Raw genomic sequence first — 21,223 nt, forward strand, 5'->3', positions numbered from 1 at the left:
GAGCCCAAAATTTATTCTTTAAATAAATTATCTTTTGTGTCATAGTGTTTGCACTTTGCATGACAAAATTGCTGGTACTTATGTCACACAAGTCGGCCCCATCAAAAACTAAACCTGCATTATGCTGTACCACTACATAGTACCACCAGTACAACTATTACCATGACTACAATGCAGATAGTACATTACGTCCAAGGAGACAGAGGCTTCTGTTTTTTTGGATGACAAATTCACCCACACTTGTTATAAAATTGTATGGAAAATACAATCTTGAATGTTATTGTTTTAATTAGTGTGAAACCAAAGCAAGAAATAAGTGCTTAATTTCATATCTTAAGACTGTAAGATATGTTGTCAGTATTACTATTTTTATATAGAGTATTCAAATGAATTTTCTTAGAACAATATCCCAAAACCTAATTTCTTTGCTTTACATTTTGACAGTTTCTTTAGTAGTGACGTCACCTTTTGCTTCTTAGAAGCAATTAATAAGAGCTATTTGAAATTAACTTTCAGTTTTCTCTCTTTGTACAATTGGCCCTGGAATTTCACCCTTGGAATTTTGCCCTTGGCAATTTTACATACAAATTTGTAATTACAAATATTTTATAAGAAAAGGACAATACTTTTTTGCAAGGGGCCAGGCCATTTTCATTTTTACGAAGGGCACTTTGAGCTGTGATATTTTTGCATTTTGCCTCCATGCCCCTGCTCATTGCCTTGATGCAGAATTTTTTTTTTTTATCCTGCTACACAGTATGTGAATACAAATAAACAAGACCAGTTACATACATTTGGTATTAAGGCTGGTAATCTGAGGAAAAAATAGCCCCCTTGAAGATGTACACAAATATTAACCAGCTGCTGAACCATCAAAATGTTGTGTTTTTAGACTTGCTGTAGTTACACATAAATTATAAACGCACACCACCAATTCACGTTAGTGGTTTATTAATGATTAATATACATACAGTGATACACTGTACACGTGTACATTGGATGTGCCTTCAAGGGTTTTAATGTCAATATTTAATCATGCTCCGAGGTTATTCAGAGTTATTGCAATCAAAGTCTACTGAACTCTTGCTCTGGTGTTTTTGATCAGCAGAGTGTGGGTTCAATTCTCGGTCTTGAAGCTTGTGTCCTTTAGAGCAAGCGCTTATAAACCATTAGGCCTATTGCTTCGCCCTTCGGATTGGACGCAAAGCCTTTGGTCCTTTGTGTTGTGTCATCATTAGATGAACCCAGTAAGTTTATTGTTAAGAGAAGGGTTTGTCCCTGTGTTTTCTGGTATACATTTTTTCCCTTATTTTTGTTCCTACCCACCCAACCCAAGATTCAATTCATAACACAAGAACAAAGTACTGTCTCATATGAACCAGATAATTCTTTTGACCCACTTACAATTTTTAACTTGTTTTTACATGGCCTACATGTTTGTGTGTATATATTTATAAATATTGTCATTGTTCTTTAAGTGCTAAATTTTAACATTTTAAATTCTTTGCACCACCCAAGTTCATTGTTGTTCTTACTATTTCATTTTCATGTAAGTGGTAGATTTTATCACGCCGTTTTCGAGAGAATTTATTGGGTCTAAAGAATGGGTGCTCAGATTGGCTAAACATTTTTACATGTAACAGTCATCTTCCCAAATAATTCCTGAGAGTTCTTAACTACATGTTAGCAGTCAATAAACAATCTTATTTGTTCCCATTAAACAAACCACAATGTTATGACTGCACATCTAATTATAGAACTTAGTCTGGCCCTGAAGTCCCACACTAAACCCTAATCCTCAAGTCTAGCACCCTGTGCATATGTCTAGCCTCATTACCCACTGTAATCACGGTCAAAGGTCATCTCTCAGATTATTTGACAGCTAACTCAAAAGGGCGCCACTTCAACCCTCTCTAGTCACCCATTGTCAATAAGAGGGGACGGCCATTCACAACCGTCCCACCGTAGCATACTGTAGCACCCCACTGCCCTATGCTCAAGCCCATCCATATTCAAACAACCCATGCACGGTTGACTGAGTGTCTAACACAAACAGCAATATTTCTGGATCTAATTACGGAGTAATTTCTGGAGCTGTATATCTTGGGAAGATCTTGGGGTATAGTCGGTGAACCTGTGGAGGGTTTTAGAGGTTGTTGATGGAGAGGAAAGAGTGAATTTATATGGCAGTATGGACAGGGCTGATAAGGTACATATTGTGTTATAGGGATAGTTGTCATAACATAAGGTTGGATGTTTATTTTACAAATGGTACTATAGTACTGTATGTGACTTAAGTTATGTAGTGTGTTAGGTGAACTTGGAATGAGCAGTGACCTTGTTGAACATATTGACAGCATATTTGTTTGTGAGCACAAATTGGTTTAAGTTTTGTATGAAATTTGCTATCCACACTAAGGAATAAGTACACACCGTTAGGCCTACAGTCATGACAATCAATCATGTCATTATGATAATAGTATTCACTGTAAACTGGATTGACTGTACCTTTTGGGCCATTGTGATGTAAAGTTTCAGCCAGGGTTGGGTAAAGAGGTGTCCCAACTGTCTGGAAATTTATGAACAAATTGTCACAATACACTGTATTTTTACCATTTCTGGCATACTAATTGACAGATAAAACAGGTCGGCCAAATTTAAAACAGGGCATTTAAAAGACACCCAGACACACCCCTACGGTGAAAGCCTGGTTCATACTTCCTGCGATTGCAAAGCGAATTTTGATGCTGTTTTCGCAGGTGTTTAATGAACACAATGTTGTAAATAATTCATTGCGAATTTGTGACGTCAACATTCCTATCGCATTCACATTTGCAGGAAGTATGAATGGGGCTTAACACTATGTGTGTGTGGATTGATATTGTTTTCAATTTATAAACGTACCTTGCAAAAGTTGCAGGTTCAAGTCCTCTAGTTTTTTTTTCTTTGTTCATTCCAAAATAATAAACAAATTTACCCAGTCAGTTTTCCTCGTTGGCTGAAATGTATATGGTGTCTTGTAATTTGTGACACTGTGCAATGTACCCATCCTCCTGATCAATGTTTGTTACAAGTAGGATGTACACGTACGATTATCATAGAGTATAAGAGAAGTAGAGGAGCAAAAGCCTAGATGCGGCCCGGTGTGCGGCCATTTTCTAAGTTGCATAGCGTGTATTTATCAACACACACGACGTGTATTTCACAACGCCCGTACAAAGTTCATCTTACGAAATGGCGCGCGTGTCTCCTTGCGGTCCCATTGCGTTTGTGCACGCAGCATCACCAGTGCGTCCTCTAGTTCTAAACGATGATGATTACACAGTATGTAATGTACACTGTATCAATCACTGTGGATGTATTTTTATCTTAATTAAATAGCCTGCATGCATGATATCACATCCATGTACAAGCTAGAGGTCACTGGGTAAAAGGTTGTGTAGATAGGCTGGTCCCCTCCCTTGTCCTTACATCTGCAAGTATGGTTAGGTATTGGTCTATGTACGTATGTTGGATTTAACTGCAAATCTCCAAATGTCAAAGGTGATTTGAACGCCATACGTGGTCTCAATAGTACATGTAGATCTCTGGCATAATTCGCAAGCCTGGAAGTGTGACATCAGGGCCCAATTTCGTGGCTCAGCTTGCCGTAAGCAAAGAATCGGCGCTTGCGGAAGCAGGTAATTATGCGTTAACGTTAAGCAATATTTCAAGGGTTACATGTAGCAGGGAATTCTTGCTTAGTGCAGTCAGTGCATATTCCATGTTACACAGCTAGTGCAGAAATTTTGCGCTTGCCCTGCAAGCGGATAATGGTGATTGTACGTAAGCTTGCGCAGAACGGCGGTAAGCAGAGACATGAAATTGTACACTGCAAAAAGTGTACACAGGTCTGGGGAAGAGGTGCATGCCTAATGTGGAAAATTACATTTGAATAGTTACAGAGTGAGTGTAATGGTTGTTCTATCTATTGTACATAGTGTAATTTGTATTAAAGGTACAGTACTGTACCTGTATTATACAGGATTAGTAGAGTAGAAAAGTTGCAGACAGTTGTTCATGTTTTGTGTGATCAACCATTAAATAACAAACATGTGGAAATTTGGATTCAATCCGCCGCACAGTGAGTCGGGACAAAACAGTGAAAAGCCATTAAGCTAAAAAAACCTTGACACAATTCAGTAATATAAAACCTTTAAGATCTTGTGAACTGATCTTTTGGCATTAGAATTTGTCTGATGTTAATTTCCATTATACGGAAGTGCTGCATGGATCTTGTGGTTAGTGTACATACAATTTAGCAGCACTAAAATCCATTTTGAGATCAATAAAAACTTGCGTTCAATCAAGTCTGTATTACAAGGAATCAAATGACCCACAAGGTCTCTACTTAACAATTTATGTACTTTATAGATCAGGGTTCAGACATTGTCTGGGTAGTAAAAACTGCTGTGGGCTCCATGTTGTAAATGCCACTTCTCAATTCGCCCCAAAGGGCTAACTGCGTAGTACAACCTATACTTTTTTATAAAATGCTCATAATATTTCTTCGTTTTCAGATGAGAATCATGAATTTTTACCAATTATATTTATTTTTGAGTGTTTGAATGTATACATCCCCTAGTCTGACCTGGTTTTGATCGATTAAGTTAACACCCTTAAATCAGAACAAACAGAGCTACAGTTACATACGTACTGTAGCGTACTTTAGGATTTAATATGAGGAGGTTTTGGGTATGTATTGATACAGGTCCCTAAAGGATGTATTATGTTTCATCTGTCATGGTTTACACGATTCAAACCTTTTAGTTAAACCCACAATGATGTACTAGTATGTACAATTTAGCCCTTGACATTTCATAGTGGAGTGGCGACTGTGCATACAGTACATTACATGAAGTCATGGTTTTTGATGTCTGGTGCCTAATATAGGCCTACTCATATTGTAATATTTGTGTGTGCCATTTTCTGACTGGCACCCCAAACAAAGATTGACTAATAATAGGGAGACCACCAACATGTAGGGCTGGATACTAGGTCAGATAGAACTCTTGCACGTTAATCCGGAGGTTTTTGGTTGAAGTCCTGCTACAGTCAATTTGTATGTGTTCAAAACCAAAATAATATTGTTAAATGACAGCCGGATGGCTGACATTTATATCCACCCAGATTTTCCTGTGTGTAAAGTAGCATGTTGTTGAGGCAGGTGTACATTGTATGTATGTAGTGTACTGCAATACATGTAGGATGTATGCTTAATTTCATCCTTAAATGAGGGACAACAGGTCCTGGAAAACATGCCTTGTAATATCCCTTACCGGGATTTATTGTGTAGCCCCTGATTCCAGACCTTTTTCCTGTTATACAAGAATAAACACTCCAGGTAGCCACCATTGTTTGTCCATGGTTCGCATTATACATTGGCTCAGTGGGTCTGAGCGTTTTCAGAATCCAGCATACTGAACCGTGGCATATTTTAAACTGTCGCTCACGGTCAAGGTTCTGAGAATCATGGTAATTGCTCAATTTGTTCACACTTTGTCAAGCATCGGAACTAATTATGAGAACCTTTGTGGTCTTTCTTTTGTCTAGTCAGAGTTTCATAATTGTTTATCCCGCTCGAATTCATCATTCAGTGGGGCTCTTGTTGTGGCAACAATGTGGAAAGCCATCATTCAAGAACCTCCAAAATGTGCTGAAAAAATAATACCTTGAGTGTGAAGCACCAAACTTTTTTGAGAAAGTGCTTAACTGTCAGTCATATATGTGTACTGGTGTATTTCAAGCATAGTTTTATTTAAAGGCACTGCACACATTTAGGAATTACTAAAAAGACTTACAAACCACTGTCAGAAACGACTCCCTTTAAAGTACATGTAACATAGTTTTTGAGAAAGATGTAATCTCTCGCTGAAATATTTGAGTCTGAGATTAGAAGGAATTCATGAAGCCTTTCTCAGACATCTGCAAACACCCAAGTTGGCAATAAGAGAGTTTTTTTCTTCCATTTTTTTCTCGCAACATCAATGACCATTTGAGCCCAAATTTTCTCAGTTTTGTTTTACAATTTTATATATTAAACAGAGAATATGGGTCTTTGACAATTTACCAAACATGTCTAGTGCCTTTAATGTCTCATATAGGCCTAACACAGTGTAAATGTCAGTACTTCTGACCCCTGTAATTCAAGGTTATGTTCCCCATTTGGATTGTAATGATAGTGTCAGGGGAATGTATTATAGTTTTATAATATCATATTTCATGAGGATCGAATAACAAATAATGTGGGCAGTAGGTGGTTTTGATTCCTGCTGTAATGAGGTTGTCTTAGTCTCGGTTGTGAATAATGCAATGTCTGTCTGGAAGTGACATGTTGTATCATGCACAGACAAAATTATTTCTGGAAGTGTATTTCAGGCCTGTATATTGTTTTTTTGCAAGGGCACCAAGGCATTTGCTTCTTGTTTAAGGGCACCCTATGATAGTATGCGGGAATTGTAAGTTTCTACTGGAGCATTTCAAGGGCACCAAAGCACTAGGGGGCACGGAGGCGATTTTGCCTTCGTGAAGTATCAGGCCTGACTGATACGTAGTATATAAGGTACAGTATGGAGCAAGTTCGATCTAGGGACTAAAGTTGGACTATTGTCGACCATTGGGCGATTTTGTCTGGTACCCAGGATGTATTTCATGCATACATGTAGGTAACCATGGAACATTGACTGGTGGTTGACAAATGGTCGCTGATCGAATTTGCCCATAGTGTTAGTGTCAGTTGTTAATATTGCAATAATGTCTGTCTTTGTACATGTTTATGAAAATGTGAATCATGCACAGAAAAAAGGAAGTAAAATTCATCGTGTATTTGAAAAGATTTTCACATCGGAATTTTCAAAACAAAACCGGAAATACAGTCACCAGATGTTTATAAACATTGTACATTTTAATGTTTCAAATACAGCAAGTTATTTATATTGAATGACCTTGGTAGGTGAATACATGTGTGTACGTGCAGTCAGTAATTACACAGAGTGTCAGTGTATGAAAATCAAATGCGTATTAAATACATGGCTAATCTGCTATAAATACTTAACATAATGTAAATCAACATTGCATACATACAGTTGCAAAACAAATTCTTTTGACCAAGTATTTCGTACAACAGATTATGGAACCAGCTGTACTTACACTGTAGTAGAATTTTTTCATAGTGAGATAATGAACAGTTTTATTTTTAGTGTATATATTTGTAGGGAATTGTAGTAAGAATGAAACAAACCGTGAATAAACAGTGAAGATTATTCTGGGGTTTCATACATGAGTTTCAGTTTATGAAGATCAAACTAATGCATACAGGTACGCGTTGCCTTGGATCAGGCGAGTTGGTCTATGAAAAGCGTTTGTGGATCATAAATAGGCTACTTTTAAAACATCTTTCTAACCATACGCATTTTATTACGAACGGTTTCAAACGCTTTTAATGGACCAACTCGCTTGACCCAAGGCAATGTGTCCCTCTTAATACGTGGCTAATCGGCTATGTACTCAAATGTAAAGTTAATCAATTTTGCATTAAGCGCCAGAACAATTCTATCGCCAAAGAATTTTGTACAGATTATGGATCCAGCTACTGTACCAATGGTTAAGACTCGCGCCATGGAGACCTGTACAATGTACATTATAAACAGGTAGATGATGATCCGCTTTTATTTTAGTGTGCACATTTTTGGGGGGAATTGTAGCAATGAAACAAACCATGAACAAACAGTGACGATCGTTCTTTGGTTTCATTTCCTTGGTGTTTGTAGTTTGTATACAGAGCCTACCAGCAGGACACTTACATTGTGTAGCTCTCTCCTTTAAATCTTACAAGTGTTGATGTTCACATTATGTATCTTGATTTATGTGTTGAGAAGATGACTCATCCACAGTGTAGCGCTAATGCTACGCTGGTTTACGCTGGTTCACGTATGTAGCTACATGTACGTACACCTGTATGCCTCATTACATCACAAGACCTTCTCTTGCATATTGTCAGAGAATGTACCACAGATCGAAATATGTTCGCCCATCTTAAGTTTTATGTGGGTGGAACTACTTATAATGGAGTCTTAAAATTCACTCCAATGTAACCAAATTGGACTTGAATTAAATTTTAGAGCCAGATCAAGGCTTGAATTTAATGTAACCAAATCAAGGTATGAGTTGAATTCAACGAACCAAATCAAGGCTAGAACTCTTTATTTCAATATGAATTCTGGAACTCAATGTAACCAAATCAAGGAACAGATATCAGTGTAACCAAACAAAATCAACTTGGCTAGATTTCACTCTAACCAAATCAAGGCCTGAATTCTGTGTAACCAAATCAAGGTATGTAACAAAATCAAGGCTAGAATTCTATAACAAAATCAATGCTTCAATTAAGTGTAAAGAAATCAAGGCTAGAATTCAGTGTAACCAAATCAAGGCTAGAAATCAATGTAACCAATTCAAGGCTAGAATTCAGTGTAACCAAATCAAGGCTAGAATTTAACGTAATGTAAACAAATCAAGGCTTGAACTCAGCGAAACCAAATCAAGGCTAGAATGCAGTAGAACAAAATCAAGGCTAGAAATCAGTGTAAACCAATTCTTCATTTGACATGTTTTCTGTCATCATGATTCATTTGGTATTCATATTAACATGTTACACAAGTACAGTATGTATAGTAACCTAGATCTACATTGGCCTTCAGTGTTAAAATAACTCTAATCATAACCTAAAATAGATGTGACTTTTTTTTTTTTTTTTTTTTTTTTAAACATTCAAAGCAATACAGCAAAACAGATGTTTAAAATATAAAAGTCTGGTCCCCACTTGTTATACATTGTATGTATTCTTGTGTGTTTGTAGACAGGGAGCTTGACCAAGTTTCCCCGTTTAAAACCATGTTTGTTTTACACATTCATTTTCATGGACTTCCGTTTCAATCTCATGCACAGTTGACAGTCATGGCTCACACTTAGTTTGGTGTTAGTTGAAACTGCTTCGGGCAACTAGTAAACATTCACTTCTCAACTGTAAAAAATCTATGCAATGTGTTTGTTCAAAATGCCCACATTTTTTCCTAAGTTTCAGAATGAACAATAATTTGTTGAAAAGTCTTAATTTATTTGTCGGTGTTTGAATAAGTACGCATTTAACCTCATTTGACCATTGAAATGGTTGTGATCACTACCATAAGAAAGATACAATTATGAAAATACACGCTTAAAATTTGGATTACTGTGGCCAAGAAAATTGCACATTTTACTACATGTATCTTGGTGGCTTCATTACAAAAACCTTAACATGTAGCGCGAGGCCTGGTACATGCAGCACTATGTGTATCTACATGTACATGTATGTACATGTACTTCATAAATCACACCTACTCGTACTTGAATTAATTAGTCATTTGAATTAATCAGCAGTCATTTAGGAAACACCCTAAATATTAATCGTATGAGTGTTTTTCCTATATAATTCTGTTATTCGTTACATTTGTTTATCAAGTCTGAGATGCTGTATTTAGATATATCCATATCTAGCGAGTAGTCGTGAGTCATTGTTCATCAGGAATTAATTACGCTGTCTGAGCAATCACCATACGGTGTACGTGTCCTCAAATCATGAACATGCACACAACTATTCAGGACATGTGTGCTGTACAACCACCATGCAATACTCAGACTTTAGGCGTTGAAATAACCCACGGCATTGACAGCAATTGCTGTGGTGCCCTTCGCAAAATTCCAACACAAATTTACATGTTTCCTCATAGAGGTGGCCCTTATAAAGGGGGAAAATGATCTGCCCCTCCAAGAGTGAAGTTCAATGCCTTGTAGTCTAGACATTATGTTATAAATATAATTTATTGTTTGTGTTTTTTACTGGATCAAACAATTTCGGTGGCTTTTACTCAATGTGTTTGATTGATTATATTCATCTTTTTACTTGTACCGTATCTTTATTGTTTTATGATCATACTTTATGGATTTTAATTTTGGACCTTTTAATTATTTAGTTTTTGTGGTTAAAATTTTTGTTGTTGTAAAGCGCCTGGGAGCATTTTTAATGGATTTGGCGCTATATAAATGTTTATTATTATTATTATTATTATAAATGTTCTACCATGAAGGATATTGCCTTCATTTTCCTGATCATGTAACAGTAATAGTTCCAAAACATAATAATAGTCCTGAGACATTTATAATCACATATTGGCTTTAAAATGAAACAGCCACTATGTATGTTCATTGAAGGGAACAACCCAATTTGTTGTTTTTATCTGTCCAACTGTTTTTGTTGTATAAGTACAATAAAACTAACCTGTGAAAATTAAATTTCAAAAGGTGATGGCGTTTTTGAGATGTTGCTGAAAATCTAGAGCGTTTATTTTCATGCATGAATAATAATTCCAGAATTGAAAAACACAGTCTGATAAATGTTTTTGACATAAACGTTTCTTTGATTTGAAATGTTTCTCAAAATGCTTTCTTTATTGAAAGGTGTTGTATTCTTCCAAAAGTTTTTACTGCCATTAATTTTAAGAGTGACTAAACCAAACGTGTACCTTCCCTTTAAGAGCAGGCATGTATGCTTCTCTTTGAAAGGGCAAGGGCACCAAGGCATTTTTCTCATTACTGGAGCATTTCAAAGGCACCAAGGTAATAACCAGGGGGCATGGAGGCAACAGCCTTCGTTGCCTCCATGAAGTGTTTGGCCTGTAAGAGGCTCTAGGCATTTTGGTCCAGAGCTGTCTAGTTTCTTGCAGAGTCCGCAGAAAAAAACCTACCCACAAAACGTCCTCAAATTTTCATTGACAGCGAAAACCACTACGACCTCAACCACGTCACACGCTTCATTTCATCAACAGTTTCAATATTTTGTTACCAAACAACGTCAAACAATGCTCTCCACTAACTTCTGCAAGACCATTGATCAGCTTTTGTTCTACAGTGTTCAGGTATTTGGGGCAGTTTTGGCAACCAGGTTACTGTATCGTGAGAGATTAAAAACCAAACAAAAATCTTGTTAAAATTTTTATTTTTGTTTAAATGGAACAGGTCCCGTAGTACTAAGTTTGTGTAAAGGCAGTGGACACTATTGGTAATTACTCAAAATAATTATTTCATAAAACCTTTCTTGATTACGAGTAATGGGGAGAGGTTGATAGTATAAAACATTGTGAGAAATGGCTCGCTCTGAAGTAATGTAGTTTTCGAGAAAGAAGTAATTTTCCATGAATTTGATTTCGAGACCTCAGTTTTAGAATTTGAGGTCTCGAAATCAAGCATCTGAAAGCACACAACTTCGTGTGACAAGGGTGTTTTTTCCTTTCATTATTATCTCGCAACTTCAACAACCGATTGAGCTCAAATTTTCACAGATTTGTTATTTTATGCATTTGTTGAGATACACCAACTGTGAAGAGTAGTCTTTGACAATTACCAATAGTCTTTAATGACTTTTTGGGACTATATATAATATTTTTGTATTGTTCCTTAATTTTTTCCATTGAGTGATTTACTAGGGTCCTTCCTCACCCTCATAAAATCCAACACCATAACTCAAAAAGTTATAAAATAACAACCACTTTGTGGATTTTTTCAATTGAAGCATTAACTATATTTTCCATGACTTTAAATTGTCAGTACTCTTTAAAATTATGCATTTTGCCAAACTTAGCAAAATGTAGAACCAGCCTTTCCTACTACATAGTATGTAAATAAATTAAAAATGAATGCACACTTTCAGTTAAAAAATATCTGTGTACAGTGTACCTGTACATGTACGCATTACAACAAATTCAACATTTAAACAAAATATTTGTATCATTGTCAACAACTGTGTGGCTGTCTGTTTTTGCTTTGCATTTATGGCTTTGCTTAATAGTTTGCCAACCTTGGTTGCCAAAAACGTGGGCTGTGACATTGCTGTACTGTGTACCATGTACGTAGAAAGGTGTGTACTGTACATTTCAATTGGAAAATATTATTTCCACCAAACAAGCTATTGGTAGATTCAACGACATAATGTATTCGTCATATTAAATACATAGTTCTCACATTAAATTCATTTGCATACACGTAGGTGCTGTATTGTACTCGTCCCAGAAATGTATTGCAGCTTTTATGATTCAATTTATCACGCATGTATAATGAGGTCAGAGGTCAATCATGAACAACACCAATTGTTGTGATTAGCAGATATTGGCTGCGAGATTAATACTGCTGGCCTTGTTTTGTTTACGTAGTGTCGTTTAGGTGTGCCGATACGCATTATGTGGTGCTATATCAACAAGTGTTCTATTATATAGAGCTTAGGCCTAACATAATCTTACTAAGAAGTGGATTTCTATAATTTGTAAAAACTACTCCCCACAAAAAAGGGAAGGGGAAAACAACTTCGACAAATTTTGTGAAATTTGATTTGACAAAGCAAGTCTATAGACTTGTTTGGATGTGAGGCAAATGTTTTTATACACATGTAATCAAGGGTGAAAAATTTCAGACTTTTAGTCTGAATTGAGACTTTTTGTGTTGGGATTTGTGATTTGGTTCTAGTACGTGTATGAACTTCACAATCAGTAAGCTTTCTTACTAATTATTTTGTTATCCTCACCAACCTTGTATAATACCTTTTTTAACTGCAAAGTACACCTTTGGTTTTTGGAACTCAACTGTTAAATTGTTTCAATCCTGCATTATTTATAAATTTATTAATTGTACATACTATTAAAACTAACAAATTTCAATTCAAAAGGTAGTCACTTTTTAGATCGCTAAAAATCCGGAGTGAATATGTAGTTAGAATAATTGCCTGATAGGAATACACGATCTGAGAATTATTACTGCAGTAACACTTTTCAGATTCAAATTCCGGGGCATACAAACTTTTCTTTGAAGTGAAATGTTTCTCAAAATGCTTTATGTACTACGCCTATCGAAAGCTGCTGTTGGTTTCTAACCAATCAGCTAAATTTAAAAGTTTTGATTGCCATTAATTTTAAGAGTGATTACCAAACACACTTTCCCTTTAAGTGTGAGCCCTGTTCTATTTTTAAACGTGCATATTTCACGATTGCACAGATGTGACCAAAGCAGACTGTGGTAAACCCGGAGGTTGTCAGGCCATAGACTGGATGTTATTTCTTCAATCTCCGAGCCACATTCAGTTTCAATTAAACTCCGCTTGTTTATCGATGGGGATGGCCTTGTACATGTGTACTGCATGGACACATTCCACTGTGCGATTGTTAGGAATTGTTAACCATGTATTGTTTACTAGCCTGTGTGCGTACTACACGTACGTATGCCACCATCTGGGTCCCTGTATCCATTTTGAATATGAATTATAATTTTTATGGTACATGTAAGTATGACAGACTGAGCCTCCCAACTTTCCCAGATTCTGCAGAAATCTCCCTGAAAATTAACCAATCTTTCCATGCTCTGATAAAAAAAAATAATATGAAAATCTCTGTGATTATGAAAACTTTTACCCTTATTATAGTATTATAGATTACAGTATGTTGAATGTAATCTAAATATCTAACTGAATGTTGTACAAAATCTCCCTGTTTGCAAGATATTCGAATGTTGGCAGCTCTGGGCCCAATTTCAAAGCGCTGCTTAACGGTAAGCAAATTTGCGTGCTTACTGTAGCAGAAAAATTTGCTTAAGCCTTAGCATATTTCACAGGTTAGCAGAAAAATTGGGCGGCCATATTGCGTGGTTACCGTGGATTTGCATTGTGACGTCTTTATTTTTGTGCGGTAAGCACGAAAAGGTTAGCATGCCTTTTCGTGTGCTTACGGTTAGCAGCGCTATGGAATAGAAATTGCACAGTAAGCACAAAATCGGCCGCTAAGCAGCGCTATGAAATTGGGCCCTCGTATGAAATGGGACCTGGCTACACTTTGGGCGTTTTGCCACCGTCTAGGACCCAATATCCATTTTGAATCACTAATTTTGGTTCTTAAAAGAAAGGGGATCTGACTATTGTGATGTTGAACACTGTGGGCATTATGCCACCATCTGGGTCCCTGTATCCATTTTGAATATGAATACTGATTCTTATGGTATGAAAGGGGACCTGACTATTGTCTTGTCCAACACTGGTGGCATTATGCCACTGTCTGGGTCCCTGTATTTATGTTGTGAACATTAACAAATTTGTGTTCTTCGGTTCAAAAGGGGACCTGGCTATCGTCTTGTCCAACACTGTCGGCGTGATACCACCGTCTGGGTCCCTGTATCTAATTTGAAATATGAATTCTGATTCAATGGTATTAAATAGGACCAGACTAAATTGTCTTGTCCAACACTGCATGTTTTTGTGTACCTTATCGCAAATACTTGGTACGCGCACAATAAACGTGGAATGAGGTGCATGCTGGTCTAGCTAGCTATCAAATTTGATCACTAGCTAGATCAGCATGCACCTCAATTGACAGTTTGCGCTTGCGCAATGGTATTTGGGAAAAGGTCCATGGGCATTATGCCATCGTCTGGGTCCCTGTATCCATTTTGAATATAAGTGTTTCAATATATGTAAATGTATGTCAGCAGGCTTATACTGAAGAGAATCCGAGTTGATAATAGAATTGTTTATTTTTTAATAATAACTCAAATTTCCATCGAAATATCAATGGAAATAACCAGTAATTTTTGTGTTTTATTGTATTGTTTTATTAAAAATTAGACTAGTCCTAAACTACAATGAAGGCCTGATGCTTTTTTTGTATAGTGTAACAGAGGTGCATTTTTGCCTCCATTGCCCCTGGCCATTGCCTTGGTGCCCCTCTTATGTTCCAATAGAAATGTTTGCAATCTCCTCGTAGACTTCAGAGTGTTCCCTTAAAGCCATTATACACTTTCGGTAAACAGTATTGTCCAAGTCCCACACTTCGTGTATCACAACTTATATATATAAAATAATAATCCTGTGGAAATTTAGGCTCAATCGGACATCAGAGTCGGGAGAAAATAATGGGAAAACCCACTCCTGTTTTCGCGCGTTTCGCCGTGTCATGACATTTGTTTATAACAAATCTGTAATTCTCGCTAACGAGAATTTATATTGTTTTACCGTTTTCTCAAAAATAAAGCATTACATGGACTAATATTTCAAGAGAAGTCTTTCACCATAACCTTCTGTAAACCCTGTAAATTATTTGTAAATCTGTGAACTGTTTTTGTTTTTTTCTGTACCGAAAGGGTCCAATGGCTTTAAAGCCATTGGACCCTTTCGGTAAACAGTATTGTCCAAGGCCCACACTTCGCGTATCACAACTTCTATATATAAAATAACAAACCTGTGAAAATTTAGGCTCAATCGGTCATCGGAGTCTGGAGAAAATAACGGGAAAACCCACCCTTGTATCCGCACGTTTCGCCGTGTCATGACATGTGTTTAAAATAAATCTGTAACTCTCGATATCCAGAATTGATATTGTTTTACTGTTTTCTCAAAAAGTAAAGCATTTCATGGAATAATATTTCAAGAGGAGTCTTTCACCACTACCTTCTGTAAACTCTGTAAATTATTTGTAAATCTGTGAACTTTTTTATTTTTCTGTACCGAAAGGGTCCAATGGCTTTAACATGTAGCCTACCAAGGAGAAAATGCAATTGTGCCTGTGCCCTTTCAAAAACAAAGTACCAGGCCTGCTATTGTGTAGATGGCATGGATATGTGCATGATAACTACGATCACCTTTGTATAGTACTAATCTATTAAGACAATCCTATGGCAACCAGACAGATGTTGCCATGGGAACAGTCTTAAAGACATGGTGATTAAAACCGTATTTGTAGGGATCTGATTAGTGGTTTAAATTAATCCAGTTGCCAAAAATAATAAAAAGTTTTCTTATCGGATGAAAACCCTGTTGAATATTAATATTAATATTATATGAAGTGGTTTATCTACATGTGTATGGCGCCTCAAAGCGTACTGTACATCATTATTTATTTCCAGACAGGTTTTTGGAGACGGTAATTTGATCTTTGAGAGGGCAAGGCCATTTTTGTTTTACAAAGAGCACTTCCATTGGAAAATATTCAAAAGTCTATGGAAACTTGGTTTGATCCAAGCTTTTGCTTGCCCTTAAAGTGATCCCAGGTTTGATCACAAACATGGGTGTGATCCCTGGCTACAAGGTGTGATTCCTGGCTGTAGGCAGTAAACTGTTGTATGGCTTCTGACTGGCACCCAGAACAAAGATATTCACTTACATGGTACAAGACCCCACTAGTTGGCACTTTAATTCATAAGTTGTTCAACCATAAATAATAATTTAATTGAATCATCACTCTCTTAACTTCTAGTAGAAATATTTAATATTGATTTCTTTGAGGGTAATATTTTTTGTTATAAAGTATGACAAAATAGAAAATATAGATTCTGCATCTTCCCTCAAATTATTTAAGCTATTGCATGTCACCAATGCCTGTTAGACAGACTGGACGGAAGTACTTTTATTACTTATCATCTGAACAATTAATGGCTAATAACCTTCATGGTGACTTGGCGTCGCTGAGTGCCAGACAAACTACTTCAGGTCTAGGGCATCGTGTTGCTATGGTAACCGTTTGTTGTCGCGGCCATGCATGTTACTTACATGTAGCAAGATGTAGACCTCGTTTGATGAATTGGCACAACAATATTGTGTCAGTACATGTGTGTCCTGTACAAATATCACATGAAGCTTTTTACTTTAAAATGGCATTAAAGCATTTACAGTTGCATAATGCAATGGAATGTTTAAACATCCAATAGAGAAAAAAATGTTAACGGGAATGGTATTAAATATCAACCTATTGTTGTAATGTTTGTTTATCATTTTTATGTAATTTTTACATTTCTACACTTCTGAATTTGTTTGCCCTGAAAAATTATGATTAATTATGCCAGAAAAGTCTATGAAAGGAACACGTTGCCTTGGATTGGACGAGTTGGTCTATGAAAAGCGTTTGAAACAGTTTGTTATGAAAAGCATGATTAGAAAGATGTTTTACAAGTAGAGTATAATGATCCACACAAGTGTCACTCAAAAGTGCACGGTTGTCATTTTACGTCGCGCACTAACACGATCAGCCATTTTTTGACTCCCATAAATGGCCGACCGTGTTTGTCGACGAGGTAAAACGAAAACCATGCAATTTTGAGGCATATTTGTGTAGATCATTGTATTCTACTTTTACAACATCTTTCTAACCATATCGATTATATAACAGAAAGCTTTTCAAAGAACAACTCGACCGATCCAAGGCAACGTGTTCCTTTTAAAGCATACACTTTATGATGTACACTTGTAGTTCAGCCCTTGCACATGTACTTGACAAAATCATCCTATTTTTTTTAAGGACCAAAATATCATGCTTGGTAATGACTGTTCAAAAACCAAACCCTTAAAAATGCGTTGATGTTAATTTGTTTGTGTTTTCTGCTTGCTACACAGGCCAAGCTTTGTGCTTCAATACGATGGTTAGTATGTAAAGCATACAGCAGCTCTACCATACCACCAGACATCAGAACACCATTCTTCAAAGATAAAGAGGTAAGGTTATCAACCTCATCCCCAGAGCACTGTTTCATGTCTACGTCTTCTTTAGACTGGTCCCTTGTCTTGTTTTTAAGAACTTATGATTTCATTGGGTTTCATTGCACACGATGTTTTTATTGGATAAAGGTGCAGTGAAGTAAGTTTTCCATATCTGTGCTTTGATTGGTCCGAGGTGACGTTTGGCGTGCGCTTTCTCCTTGTAAAATGAGTGTAGGTTAAAGGTGATTATGGACGGGATTGACCTTGATAAATTCTTGAGCCTTGAGGTGTGACTTTGAGTGTTTAGACTACATCAGTACGCTGGTACTCAGCAATGTCCACTTCTGTCTGTTTGTCTTTCTGTCTGTCTGTCTTAATGATCTTTCTGTCCAGGGAACTCTGCAAACTCTCACAATGGGATATAAATGCCAAGCTGGCACTGCCAATCTCTATCATACAAACGTAGGTTATTTTCATGATTCATGAGTTGCACAAATCAAGAAATTGTGATTCAGTAACTAGTTTACACATATTGACTGCTTATACTGGTGCTATGGTGAAAACAATGACACCCGAGGTGATCTCTGGGGCGATGGAATGCTCCGGGGATCACTGAGGGCATCGTAGTTTTAACCATAGCACCAGTAAAAGCAGTCAATATTTGTTTGATAATATCCCATCCATATACTGTGCCTTGAAGATCGGGTGCCACTAAGCTGCTGTTGCTATGGGCAGATGGGTACATATATAGCATATTGGTTGCCACGGGATAGTACATTGTCAGAGCATCCTGAAAAAAAGACGAATGCCCTCTTTTAATTTTTAAAATATTTTGTTCTCCTTAGGGTGAGGATCACCTTCGTCCAGCAGTCATCTACCAGCTATCATCAGGAGAGTTGTACAGTCGAGCATGTGCCAGTATCTTCCCTCCCTCAGTTCATCAATGGCAGGGACATTGGAGTGTCATACAAGGACTAGCAAGACGAGGGATTTACGTGACGGACGACAAACGGATCCCAGTGACTGAAGCCGTCCTGACTCAGACGCAAAGAATCAAATTGGTAAGTAAAGAGAACTGGGTAAAATTTTGTGGCTCTGTTTACCGTCAAATTCTGTGCTTATGATCGCCATTCATTGCTTCTGGGCTAGCTGTGTAAGCAGGGACTACACACGCACATAAGTAGAAATTTCTTGCTAACATGTGACGCTTGGTATATGGCAATTATTGCTTACGGTATGCAGAGCCACCCAACTTGGGCCTGATGTTGTTCTTTTGTACAACACAGGAACCAACGGCTTTACGTCCCATCTGAAGGACGCAGTAATAATAGTTTAAAAGTGTCTTGCTATACTGCACTAGTGTCACGACCGGGACTCTAAACCACGCGCTCGCTCAGCCCCCCCCCCCCCCCTCCTCCCCCATTTGCTACTCACTTTGGGGCTTTGCGCCCGCTCATCAGTGTGAGTAGGTCACGTTCATAAAGCCCATGTGGTAAAAAGCTTGTATCAGAAGCCCCAGGGCACACCTGACTCTATTGTACTGAAAACCAAGACATACTAGTTCATGATTTCGCATTGTAAGGGCAAATTTTGTACATGACTAAGCCTACATGTACGTACAAATGTGTAGCTATTAAGAAAAACATGCCAGCTTCATCACAATGGACTACAGGAACCCAATTTCAGATCAAAGAAAACATCTGCCACCTTATAACTTTACAATCCCATTTGTAATTCAAGCACTTAGTAAAAGCACGAACACACCCCCAGGCGTTGAAAATTGCTCTTGAAGGGGGCACTTCTATGAGGAAAATTTTTACTTTGTATTTGAATTTTGCAAAAAAAGCATTAAGCCTGTACACACAAAAAATGTGTTAAGCAAAGACAAAATTGCTCAGCAGAAACTGGTTACCAGCGAAATTAAATGAAGTTTACATGGTTCAAACTGGTGCCCCACTCAAATTTTGCTTAGTTAACAAATGTGTCAAATGCAGAACTTTCTGCTAAACGGCTTTGTGAAATTGGGCTAATAAGGGCACCACAGCAATTGCTGTGGGTGCTGTGGATTACTTTGAGGCCTGTACCCCTTTCCCCAAGAAAAAAAAAATTACAACTGCGCTTCAAATTGGTTGTGATTCCTGGGCCCAGTTTCATAGAGCTGCTTTGCCTAAAAATAGCTAAGCACAACAAAATTATGCTCACCAGAATAAGGTTACCAGCCAACATACTACATGTACTGTCTATGACTGGTGATTTTTGCTAAGCAGAAAACCATTAAGCAATATTTTCTGCTTATAAAGCAGATCACTGAAATTGGGCCCTGGACAAATGCCAACCTAGTGGTATCATTGCTCTACTTCTAGATGATTGGATTTCCCATTAGTCGGATAATAATTTCCTGTGAAAGAAGAGTTGAACATCCTGACAATGTGAAGGACCAGATGAAGAGATTGTTAGATCTTGTTAGCTTTGACTACATACAGCCCTCGGGGGGGGGGGGGGGGGGGGGGGGGGGTTGTGGGTCAATTTACATGATTTATAACATGTAGTGTACAGTGTGGCAATACTTGGTTTGGGGTCATTACTCGATTTTAGTTCACTGTGCTCCAGTGGTTAGACTGCAGGACTTGCAATCACAAGGTCGTGGGTTTGAATCCTACCAAGCTAACTGCTGATTTCGTAATGACAAGAATAGTTTTTAACTTGTACATACATGTACATAGTGTAAAGTTTGGCAATACTTGGTTTGGGGTCATTAATCGATCAGTTCAAAGAGAGAGGACCTGGCTGGTTGATTACTCTATTGTGGAGAACTTCAACTTAAAACGCAGTGAGGTGTTAATATTAAAAAAAACACAAGAGCAAATGCAAGTTTACTGACTTAAAGGAACACGTTGCCTTGGATCGGACGAGTTGGTCTTTGAAAAGCGTTTGTAACCATTTGTTATAAAATGCATATGGGTAGAAAGATGTTTAAAAAGTAGAATACAACGATCCACACATATTTGCCTCGAAATTGTGTGGTTTTCCTTTTACTTTGCGAACTAACACGGTCGGCCATTTATGAGAGTCAAAAATTTGACTCCCATAAATGGCCGACTTGACCTATCCAAGGCAACGTGTTCCTTTAAAATCACTGCCTTCGGGCGTCTGGTCAAGTGTTAATTTGGGATTTGGCCGTGACACGCCCAGTCCAAGTAAGTGCTGGAGGGAGACAACTTTGATCCAATATTTCCTGTTAACCGTACTTTGTTGTGCACCCCCACTGAAAGGGGGAAAAAAGTACCCACTAACCTCCCTTTTCCCCGAGGTTATTGTGTTTTCCCCCAATTCCAGACCGTTGTCCTCTTTATTTCATTTCTATGCCCAACACCGATGTCTGAGAAAGCTGTGCATTTATTCCGTTTGTATTACATGTAATTGATCTCCTTGTTTCTTGATTTTTGATCCTAGAATGCTCATCTAGCTGTAATGGATGCCATCATGACGGCATTCACTGGAGAAGTAGTCAATATAGAGAAGATCGTGCAAGCTGTCAGGTAACTATGGCAATCATTTCATTCCCTTGCTTTACGACAGTTTAAGGGTCTTTGTACTATTATTAGGACAAAAAACACAATGTTCACAGATTTACACTAAACGTACCCA

General features: G+C 37.5%; 1 protein-coding gene across 7 annotated transcripts in view; it reads left to right on the forward strand.

Moving 5' to 3' along the window:
* LOC117300674 (calmodulin-regulated spectrin-associated protein 1-like) overlaps positions 1-21,223 on the forward strand; it is a 59,296-nt gene that overhangs the window by 4,684 nt on the left and 33,389 nt on the right. For 6 of the 7 annotated variants that reach the window (XM_033784387.1, XM_033784390.1, XM_033784386.1 and 3 more), the window contains exons 3-5: positions 17,492-17,590; positions 18,421-18,636; positions 21,029-21,114. In XM_033784387.1, coding sequence (XP_033640278.1) covers positions 17,492-17,590; positions 18,421-18,636; positions 21,029-21,114 — 401 coding nt within the window. Of the gene's footprint in view, positions 1-1,950; positions 2,210-17,491; positions 17,591-18,420; positions 18,637-21,028; positions 21,115-21,223 lie in introns of those variants that run through there. The other variant, XM_033784388.1, reaches the window with a different exon arrangement.

Source organism: Asterias rubens, chromosome 16 (genome assembly GCF_902459465.1).
Source record: "Asterias rubens chromosome 16, eAstRub1.3, whole genome shotgun sequence".
NCBI classification, from domain to species: domain Eukaryota; kingdom Metazoa; phylum Echinodermata; class Asteroidea; order Forcipulatida; family Asteriidae; genus Asterias; species Asterias rubens.